The 10,988-nt window shown below is 60.9% G+C and overlaps 1 protein-coding gene across 3 annotated transcripts in view; it reads right to left on the bottom strand.

Moving 5' to 3' along the window:
- PLEKHG5 (pleckstrin homology and RhoGEF domain containing G5) overlaps window positions 1–10,221 on the bottom strand; it is a 27,034-nt gene extending 16,813 nt beyond the window's left edge. For 2 of the 3 annotated variants that reach the window (XM_024756132.1, XM_024756131.1), the window contains exon 1: window positions 10,132–10,203. In XM_024756132.1, coding sequence (XP_024611900.1) covers window positions 10,132–10,155 — 24 coding nt within the window. In that variant the 5' untranslated portion in view covers window positions 10,156–10,203. Of the gene's footprint in view, window positions 1–9,368; window positions 9,454–10,131 lie in introns of all 3 variants that reach the window. The other variant, XM_024756134.1, reaches the window with a different exon arrangement.
- Window positions 10,222–10,988: the final 767 nt, after the last annotated feature.

The following is a 10,988-nucleotide window of genomic DNA, read 5'->3' as shown; positions in this document are numbered from 1 at the left end:
AGGTCCCGGGCTCAGAGGGTCCCTCCCGGACCTCCTCCTTCCTCCAGGGGAACTCCTTGGATGCTGGGGGCAGGGGGCCCGCCGCCGACAAACGCCCTCGCCTTGACTGCGGAATCCCGGCCCCCGCCCAGTCCCGCGGGCGCCCCACTCTGCTCAGACCTCCATCCCGACCCCAACGCAAACGGCTGGGGCACAGGAGATCCCTCCCGGCCGAAAGGGCATCTCGGTCCCTTCCCCCCAGCCCTGGGGACCCCCGCCCCAGAGCCTCAGCCCGGGGGACCTCTTCCCCCTCCCCTGAGGGAGCTCCCTTAATGCTGGAGGCAGAAAAGGGGGGACCGGACCAGGGACACATCCCTCTCCGGGTCCTCAGACCCCCGCTCCCTGTCCAGCCCCGAGGACATCTGTCTCTGCTCTGACCACTGACTTCCCCGCCTCAGCCACAGCCGGCGCTCAGAGGCCCTCCTGAGGGTCCTCTTAGTGCCCGCCCACAATCCAAGCGATCCCCGGCTCAGAGCCTGAGCCCGGGGGACCCCCGCTCCCACTGCCCAGGCCAGTGGTGCTGGCAGAGGAGCAGAGGGGCGCCAGTGACCACAGGTGGAGGCGGCGGGCGGAAGGCAGGCGCGCGGGGCGGAGAGGGTAGTCCTTGGGGAGCCTCCAGGAGCACAGTGAGACGGGGGTGTCGCGGAAAACCCCGCAGCCCAACTCAGCTTTCTGTGAGGCCCCTCCCTGCTGCTGCGGGCTGGTCCCTCCGGCCCAGGGGCCGCGCGGGAGCTTCCGGGTGCCCTACCGCCAGGGGGCGCTCATCGGAGACTGGCGAGGACGCCGACCAGGATTGGGGTGCCGGGGTCCCCACTGTAGGTTGTCAAAGCGCTTTTACACTCATTCCCGGGAGGCGGAGGCGGGCACTGTTATCTTCATTCATCGCGTGGCGGATAAAGCGAGGGAAAAGTCCACAGGCAGGACTGACACCCAGACTTTTGACTCTGAGGTTCTGGAATGGCCTCCCTGGGGAACTCCCCAGGACCCATGGGGGAGGGGGACATGCTGTCATCAGCCCCCCCATCCCCTAGTCAGCTCCCCCTCAATCTGGTTCTGGGTGGAAAGAGGGTGAGAGAGCAGCAATTTATTCGGGCCAGGAGCTTTCCAGGACCCCCTCTGCTCCCAAATCCTGAGCCATCCCCCTGTCCACACCACTGGCAGATCTCTTGTAAACTAAAGCCTGATCATTTCACTCCCCCACAAACCCTCCTGTGGCTTCCCATCTTGCTTAAAATAAAATCCCAACCGTGGCCTGGCTCCTACCGTGCCGTCTGGCCAGTTCCACAGGGTGGTCCGCCGTGCTGGATTCCTTCATCCCTACAACCCACCAAGCTCAGAGCCTGCACCTCTGCATTCTCTGTCTGGGACACAATGTGCCCCTGATCTTCCAACAGCTGGCACTGGGCCCCACCTTAACTGCTACCTCCCAAGGAGGCCTTCACCCTTCTCTCAAAATAAATAGCCCCTTACCCTGGAACTCTCAAACCCCTTACATTGAATTATTTCCTCCGAAGCAGCTATTGCTACCTGAAATTATTTTATTTCTTTGTTCACTTCTTGATTATCACTTTTCCCTGCTAGACTATCCTCTCCAGTGGCCAGGAGTCTTGGCTGTCTGGCCCATGCTTCATCCTCGGCACTTAGAATAGTCCTGGCCACCGTAGGTGCTCCGTGCAGACTAGATGATAAATGGATGAATGAAAGCGGAGGAAGGGGCTTCGTGCCAGAGAAGGCCACCGGGGCCTGAAAGGTCTTGGCCAGGATGTCCCTTTCTGTGGCCAACAGTCAACAAAGCTTTCCCCACTGCCTGTCCACAGGTTCTCTCCTTCCTCCTAGCATCCATGACCTTGGCTTGCTGGCCCCAGGCAGGTCCGTTTCCACCTCAAAGCTTGGAGGAGTTGCACACGCCCCCTGCCCCTACTGCTGCCCCCCGTGGCCAGCCACTGAGCAGTCCCAAGTGCCCAGGCCTGTGCCAAGTCCTGTTCACTCTTCTAAAAGACCATAAGGAGGAAACACTGGTACTACCCCCATTCAACAGACAAAGAAACTGAGGTTCGGAAAGGTAAAGTGACTTGTACTAACAGCAGATGCCCACTGAACCACTACCCATGTGCCTCAGGCACAGGGAAGGCATGGGGACATGAAGGCCAGCCAAGTGGTGGTTTGGGCAGCAGGGCCTTGAGGTCCACCCCCTTGGGGACAGGGCAGATCCCCAAGCCCACTGGCCTGGGGTAACCAGGTTGCATCAAGTGGAGACCATCAGGGCTCGGCCAGGACAGGTCACCAGAGGTCACCTGAGTGACCAGGTTCTGGCCACCCTGAATCATGCTCCTGCTTGGGTCCTCCATCCAGGGCTGGGGCTGCTCCTTAGAAAGCCAGGGCCCTGTTGCCCCAGAGCCAAGAGTGCAGGGTCAAGGAACCTGCAGAGCAGGGGAGGAAAGGCACCCCAGGCCCTTGCACCAGGGGAGGGAGGAGGCCTCAGCAGTCTCTGAGGTCCCCACCTCCTCTCTACACAAGAGAGCTGAAATGGCCCATGCGCAGGCCCAAAAGGTCCCGGCCCCTGACTCCCTGGGGAGGGGGCCCCTCCCCAGCCCAGCCGCAGCTCCAGGCTCATGAGTCAGGACTGGCTTGTTGAAACTGATACCCAGAAACCAGATGCTGGGGCTGATGAATAATGGAGTCGCCAAGGCAGGAGCCCCCCTCCCACTCCCGCCCAGCACCACCTCCCCAGCCCCAGAAAAGCAGAGGCCTGTGGGCATCCCCTCCCCCACAGTGGGCTGGGGCCCCAGCCTGGTCTGCAGTGGGAGAGGGAGCTCCTTGTCTAGGAGAGGTCACAGGTCTGGGCCAAGGTCTGGAGCCAGTTCTGTGCTCTGTCCACAGAAGACTGGCCTAGAACCAGGAGTTGGGGCTCCCTGGCCAGGGGGATACCCCTGCCCAGGGTCTCCCTATCCGAGCTAAGCTCCCCTGGGAGACTACCAGCCCCAGGGCCCCATCTGGTACCTTGGAAATCCAGGGGCGGAGGCCGCACACGTGGGCACGTCGGCCAGTGGGGAGCCAGCTCTGCCAGGCTGCTCTCCTGCTCCCAGCGGCCCAACTGGCTCCTCCCTTCCCCTAGGCCTCGGCCTCACCCCTCATCCTCGGGTTCTGGGGTCCACCCGGATGCAGAGCCTGCCCTAAGGCCCTGCCCTATGCAGGGCAGACGGCAGGGGTGTAGAGCACCTCTCTGCAGGCCAGCCCTACTGCACCAGCTGCAGAAGCCAGCAAGGCCCCTTCCTCCCCAGGGAGCTGAACAGCTGGGACTGGTCGGTGCTAGGGGGAGAAGGAAAGGCTGTGGTTCATGAACTTCACCTCCTGCCCAGTCCCTGCACAGATGTGCCAGATCCTGGAGCCAGGACCCCGGCGTGGCAGCCTGTGCCCTTCTCCTGGCGCCTCTTTCTTCAGAGCCACACAAAAGGCTCCTTGGGAAGGAGTGGGGCAGAAAGCACAGGCCTGGGCTGCGGGAGACCTGCTTCTGGGGCCCATCTACCCCTCTGCCCTTCCCCACCTGTGTGAAGAGGGCACTGGCCAGTTCTCTAGAATTTTCTATCTAGGGATGGCTGCTGGGTCCCATTGTGTGTCTGGACTCTGGCAAAGGGGCAGAGAAATAGTGAGATCCTCCTAGAGCCCCCCAAACCTGGGGAAGGCAATGGAGGAATCTGTGGGGCCCCGGGCCCCCTGGGCCTCCAAGTGCTCAGTCTTTCATCAAGGTGGGCCAGGGCCTCTCCTGGCTTCATGGGTCCTGTCCCTCTGCCCTTCCCCCTAGCGGGGGCCAGGCTTGGCCCAGGCTGCCTGAGGTGCAGACTCTCGCGCCCCCTGCCGGCCTCGAGAGGGCTTTCCGCCTGGGACCGACTCGGACGCCCAGATGGGGCAAGGTCGCCGAAACCGCCCAACCAAGCCGCGCCAAAGCCCCTTCAGATGCCCTCGCCCCACCAGCAGCCCTCACACCAGGGCTGGGGCCCTGCAGACTCCTCACGACCACGTCTCCCAGCCGACCGCACCCTAGAGTCACTGTGGAGGCGGGCGCTGGAGCCCATTCCACCCTCAAGTAAGCGGAGGCAGGGCCAGTGGCGCCCATCGACACCCACCTGCTGGCCTAGGACTGTGCGGGACCCTCCACCCAGGGTTCTGTCCATTCATTCAGGGAGAGTCTTGGCGCCCGGACCCACCCCCGTCCGGACCCCAGCTTCCCCGTGAGACTCACCTAGGGACAAGGTTCTCCTCCCCAGTGGCTGGGGCTCGGGCCAAGGCTGCCAGAGTCCGACGGGCCCGCAGGCAGAGGGGGACCGGAGCCGCCCGGCGGGCTCGGTCCGCTCTGCGCCGGCTAGGGGCGCTGGGCGTAGGGGAATTACGGTAGGCCGGCGCGGGCGCTACCACCTGGGCGGGCCGGGACGTACCATCGGCGCGCCCGGCTGGGACGGGGGAGGGTCTGCAGTCCCGGGAAGGGCCCGGCGCCCCACCCGGCGGCCCAGGCTGGTGGCAGGAGGGCCGGCCGGCGCTTGGAGCTAATCTAGGGTCCGCGCTGTGGACAGAGGGGAGGAGGCGCTTGTCACTGTTTCCGAGGGGGCTGCCCTTTACAGACCTGCGGAAAGTTCAAAGTCTGTAGTCTTTAACCTGGGCTTGAGACCCGAGCTCGCCCACCCCCGCCTAGGGCCCGCGGTGGGACGCTGCCCCCCGGGGTCCAGGCGGGGGTGGGGGGGACCCGCAGGCCCAGCCCGTCCCGGGAATCGCCCCAAGCCAGGCTCGCTTCCGCTGGATTCTGAACGGCGCCCTCCACGGCGCCTGAGAAACGGGCCCGCCTTGCTCCGTGCCTCCCTCTTTTTTCCTGGCCCACGCCTAGCAGGTCCTGAAAAAGGGGGCCATTCCGCCCTTTGGTGGTTCCCAGCATCTTGAGTTTAGAATAACTCTGCCCTCTGGACTGGAGGTGGAGATAGTGTCCGGGGACACAGGGATCCCACTGAGAAGGCAGGCCACCCAGCCCCAGGCACACCTCCCCGCTTCCCTACTAGCAGATGGGCGTGGTTGGACTGGGACCCCCGCGGGAGCCTCTGGGTTAAGGCCTACCTGCATTTTGCCAATTCTAGACCACCTCCGTCAGGCCCCTCACCAGGCCTGGGCCTCCAGGCTGCTGGAGCCCCCTCCTAATGGGAGCTACCCTCCTTGTCAGCACTGACCTTTCTGGGGCTGGTCCACACCAGAGCAGCTCATGTCCGCCAGGTAGCATGAGGTGGGTCCTCTGTCTCTGCCTCTTGGGCACACCAGGCCTTCACCTTCTCCCCTCCAAATTACTTAGCCAACGCCCCCAAATTCCCCTTGCATTGCTCCTCTGGTCCTGCCCCATTCTCCAGCTGCACACTGGACTGCCCCCTGTCTACAGCTGACTAGCATCTCCACAGACCAGCCACCTCCAGAGATCCCCAGAATCTGGCCATTCTCAAGGGCACCCTGGCTGGCCTCCCACCTCTTACCCCCCAAAGCATTGCCCAGGAGAATAGGTCACTCCCTATCCCATTATTCACTACATCCTGCCCATTCTTTCTCCACAAGGACCTCAGATCCACCCCTTCCTCTGCCCTGTGGCCACTGGTCTTCATCTGACAACCCCTCCCCTAGACACACACACCACCCTCCCGACTCATCCCTGCCACCTCACAGCCCACTGTTAAGCTGGAAAAGAGCTCTGAAGTCATCAACTTGAATCTCCACTCTCTCCGCTTAAATACTTCTAGGGGTGGGGTACTCACTGTCTATACATCAGGGAACAGCTTCAGCCGTTGGAAACTCTTGCCTATACTGAACCAAAGCTCACCTCCCTGCCAGGCCCCTTGGGACCCACGCAGAAAAACTCACCTCCCTTTCCTCCTGACAGTTCCTTAGACATGGTAGGCTCTGAGGACAGACAGACCTGGTTGAGTTCTGGCCTTGCCTGGGCAAGTCATCGCACCTCCCTGTTTCTCAGTGCCTTGTCTCTAAAATGGAGATGGGGTGGTCCCTACTGCACAGGGTGCGGGTGAGGACTAGATGAGGTCCCTGTGGTGAGGCACTAAAGCAGGGCCTGGCACACAGTAGGTGCTGAGTAAATGGCGGCTGCTAGAACTAATACATTTAAGGATGATGCCCTAGGGTCCCATCTCCAGGATAAACACCCCCAAGTCTTCTGTCCCCTCAAATGTGGTCCCCTAGGCCAGTGTCAGCCCTCCTCCATGTCCCCTTGTGACCCGAGGCGCCCTGTACAGACTTTCATCAGAGTGCCCAGCTCAAGGGAGCCCAGACTCTGCCCCGTGGTTAACTTGCAGCAGGGCGGGGTCACCCACCGTGTCATCACCCGGCACCCTGGGACAGAGGGAGCAAACACTTCCTCCGTCTCCCCGACAGGACACCTGCCCTGGGAACCGGACAGACGTGCAATAAGCATTTGTCTGGCTGGGTGGGGTTGGCTGGGGTCTGGGATGGAACCCAAGGTCTCAGATCTCAGGGAGGGGAAGGAGGACACGCACGAAGTCTAGGGGTTTCTCTCCCCCTGCAAGGAAGATGGACACGTGGTTGCAGATAGCACCCTCTTGAACACCTGCAGGAAGCCACAGTGTGCTAAGCAGTTGGCACGGAAGCCCTCTTTCACCCTTGCTGCAGTTTGAGAAGCCTCAGTTTCCAGATGAGGAAACTGAGGCTCAAAGAGGTGTAGTGACTTGCCCAGGGTCATGCAGCGGGAAAGGGGTGGGCTGTGACCCTGGAGCTCCCAGGTGTGGGCTACTCTATACATCTTCATCCTGGGGAAGGGTAGGGACACACCTTCCCTCCGGTCATCCCCAAGGCAGGTAATCCAGACACCTCACCTGGACATCAGGGTGTTCCCTCTTCAGCTTTGCCTCCCTTTCCCCAGCCCCTCCTCAGCCCTGCTCGCTCCTTACATCCTCAGAAAGCCTCCTGGCTCACTCAGCTTTCTTCCAGCTCAATACCCCCTCATTTCTCTGGACACCAGCAGCCTCCTCCAGGAAGCCCATCCTGGTTATCCCCATCCCTCTAGAGTGAACTCCAGGGACAGGAGGTAGGGGTGAGGTGGCTGATTTATCTCAAAAGCCCCAGCACCCAGGAGAGGCTCAAATAAAACCTCAAGGGTAGGGCTTCCCTGGTGGTGCAGTGGTTAAGAACCCGCCTGCCAATGCAGGGGACACGGGTTTGAGCCCTGGTCCGGGAAGATCCTACATGCCATGGAGCAACTAAGCCCGTGCGCCACAACTACTGAGCCTGAGTTCTAGAGCCCGCGAGCCACAACTACTGAGCCCACGTGCCACAACTGCTGAAGCCCACGCACCTAGAGCCCAGGTTCCGCAACAAGAGAAGCCACCGCAATAAGAAGCCTGCGCACCGCAATGAGGAGTAGCCCCTGCTCACCTCAACTAGAGAAAGCCCGTGCGCACACAACAAAGACCCAACGCAGCCAAAAATATAAATAAATAAACGAACAAACAAACAAAAAAACCCTCAAGGGTGGTCCCGGAAGTGGAAGGGTCCAGCCCTGTTGGAAGGTGGCCCTTCAGGGTAGCCTGGGGGGCCAGTTTGACAAACCCAAGTCCTCACTTCCCTCCTCCTTCCAGTGGGGCTGGGATGCAGCTCCAGGAGGGCAGAACCTTTGTTCCCTGGAGATCTCCAGGGCCTAGAACCAGGCCTGGCACAGCAGGTGCTTAAAGCTGATTTGGTGAATGAATAAATGACGTCATCTCCTTCAGAAAGCTAGTCACATCCTGCTAGCCGTTCCTCGAATGGCTGGGGAGGAGAGGGAGAACGATGCTCTCCGTCTCACTCCAGGCCGAGCTGTGCCAGTCATGCTGTGTGATGTGGGCAAGTTCTTCCATCTCTCTGAGCCTCAGTTTCCTTATGTTTCACGTGGGAATAATAATAATGCATTTCTTCTGAGGTTCCCTCGAGGGTTCAGTGAGACAAGCATGAGGGCCCAACAACCTGCCTGCTGCTTATTATTATCACTAACAATAGGATATTCTGGAACTTCCCTGGGGGTCCAGTGGTTGGGACACCGCGCTTCCACTGCAGGGGGCACGGGTTCGATCTCTGGTCGGGGAACTAAGATCCTACGTGCCACACGGTGTGGCCAGAAAATAGAAGACAACAATAGGATATTCTTCTCTCCTCCTTCTCACCAAACCTGGGTGTCACTCACCTCCTCTCACCCTCTGCTCCAGCCTGCTCATACCCTTGGCAAGACCTGCCTCCCACCCCTTCTTTCCTGCCTCTGCACTTCTGCCTGTGGCAGTCCCCCCTTCCTGGAGGGCCCTTGCCTTCTGCTCTGCCTATCCACGTTTTCACTTCCACCAGAGGTCACCTCCTCCGGGATGTCCTCCCTGACTAGCCCTTCTCCCTCTGATGGCTCAGGCATCCTTGTCCCCCAAGTCTGTGTCATTTGTCCCAGGGTGGGTCCCACCAGTGATAGGACTTGGGCTCTCCCCCTGCATGCTGGGTGACCCTCTGGCTGCTGATGCCAATGTCAGCCATGCTGAGTTGCAGGCAGCCCAGGGCTGGGACCTGGAAGCTGCAGAGGGCCCACACATGCTCTGACACCAGCTCTCATCGCACAGGCCTCACCCCTCGCCCTTCCTGCGGCAGCTTGTGGGCCCTCCCCAGGAGGAGCAGCTGCCCACAGGAGAGGCTGCAACAGTGTGGCCTGGCCCCCTTTGTCATCCCTGCGGGTCAGGCAGAGGGCCCAAGGCTTCGCAGGCCCCTGGCAGGATGTAACTGAGGATAACTGAGGCCAGTTTGTTGCCAGGAGCCCCCATATGGGGGAGAGGCAACCAGCCAACACCAGAGCCCCGATGCCAGGCACCATCCGTGCCAGCAGATTGCATCTGACATCACAGCCACCCCCTTGCCTGGTGACCACGGCAACTGGAAGCCTCCCCCTCCTCTCCCTGCCCGCGGAACAGTCCTCCACGTTCCTTCTAACCGTGGTCTTCCTGTGCAGAATGTAAGCGCGTGTGTCTGGATGGAGGGGGGTAACAGGGTGGCATTTTTAATTTCCTGCAGCTGGCAGAGCTGAGCTACACAGTGGTTAGAAACAGGGCTCTGGCACCATACAGATCTGGGTTCTGGGTTCCAATCTCAGCTCTACCACATCCTAGCGATGTGTTCTTAGGTGGGCTGCTACCTCTCAACTATAAATGAGAATAATGACAGGACAGATGTCAGAAGGCCAGAGGGAGGAGACAGAGTCCTCAGTGCCCACAGTGAGTTGTGGCAGTTACAACTATTGTCACTCAAATGCGTGCTGGGAAGGGCCAAACCTGGGTTCAAACCCTTGCTCGGTCTCTCCTGAGCTGTGGGGCTTCCTCCAAGTCACAGGACCTCTCTGAACCTTGGTATCTTCATCTGGAAAACAGGGCAATGACCGACACCTTCCCAGCAGAGCTGCCACAGCACAGAAGGCACAGAGCCCAGCACAAACCAGGCAGAAGTGCCCCGCCATCACTGCTATCCTTATCCCTCTTGTTTTGTCCACTCGTAGCTCCCAAGTCCTGACACTCCACGACCAGTTGGTCCCTTCTTCCCTTTGTCATCCCCAGGCCCATAGTCACTATCACAAAGTCCCAAAGTGTCCCTGACCCATGCCCAGGCCTGAAGAGTGGCCTGGTGCCCCAGGAAGAGTGCCCGTTGGGCACTGGAATGGAACCTTGGTGGAGGGCGGGAGGGGGGGTGTCCCTTCTTGCTGATTCTCAGTTTCCTCATCTGTGACATAGAGCGGCAGCTCCTGTCACCTCAGGGCTGTAAGGACTGCAGTGCAGGAAAGGGCTCTGGGGCACCCCTGCTCCAGCTGCCCTTGCAGAAGTCCCCCCCCCCCGCTCCACTGTTTCTGAACTGGGGTCAGCCCCTCTGCCTCCTAAGCCAGCCACCCTGTGGCCCTGCCCACCCCTGAACCCACACGACCCTGTAGCCAGGCCAGCTGCACCCCTGCCAGGGCCCTGTGGATTTCCGGGCCTGGACAGAGAGTGCAGTTAGAGCCCTGTCCCCTCTGCCCCCAGCTGCTCCCAGGCCCTCCGGCCACCCTACCTTAGCCGCCCGCCCCTTGTCCATGCAGTCGGGGTTCTGACAGCACAGCCCCTTCTCTTCAGCCAGGCTCCGGTCTTCTGCAAAGGAGAGAAGAGTGTTACTAGTCGGGCGGGGCCCTGGGAGGGTGCGCCCCAGGCTGGGGCACCCAGGCTCCCCGGGGCCCCAGGAGCCTCCTGACCAGAGGATGGGTGGGGCTGTCTCCTCAATGCACCCTTCAAAGGAGGGCAGTGTCCCTTTCTCTTTTAAATGCCAACTTATCTGCACGGGAATCTGTTAGCAGAGCCCTTTTCTTGTAGCAGCTCCCCAGGGAAAGTATCCAGATTCCAGGGGGAGAAAACGTCTTTGGAAATGAGCAGCTCCCTCTCTCTGTACCACTAGTCTGGGGAGGGGGGTGGCTCAGTGACCTTGGGGCCCCAGGGTTCCTGGGGGATCCCTGCAAGACTACGGGGGGAAGGGGGATGCCAGGGGCCCAAGATCCCTTCCTACCCCTGTCCTCCACATCGCTGCCTCTATTGATGGTCTCCCCCGCAAAATCCTGGGGTGGTCCCCCTCACCCGCTGTCCGTCTTTGACCCAGCATTTGGTCTCCTCCAAGCTAGCTGCCTCTCCTCCTGGGGCGCAGCAGCGGAGGGGACAAGGAAGGGGGGAAAAGAGGCTGCCCGCCCCGGTCAGCTTGCAGGGCCAGGGGAAGGGGTGATGAAGCGCGCCCCGACACGGGGCACAGTTTGGACCCCCGCATCCCTGATTCCGAGACCGGCGTCTACCTCCCACCGCGAGCAGGCCTTCCCCGAAGGAGACGGCAGGCTGAGCCCCCGCCTGCCGAGGGGAAGGAGCTGGCCCTGCCCTCCCATTTTTCCT

Source organism: Neophocaena asiaeorientalis, unplaced genomic scaffold, assembly GCF_003031525.2.
Source record: "Neophocaena asiaeorientalis asiaeorientalis breed wild unplaced genomic scaffold, Neophocaena_asiaeorientalis_V1.1 scaffold1247, whole genome shotgun sequence".
Taxonomy (NCBI): Eukaryota; Metazoa; Chordata; class Mammalia; order Artiodactyla; family Phocoenidae; genus Neophocaena; species Neophocaena asiaeorientalis.
The sequence above is the reverse complement of the archived record's forward strand: the minus strand, read 5'-3'. Positions and strand labels throughout refer to the sequence as shown.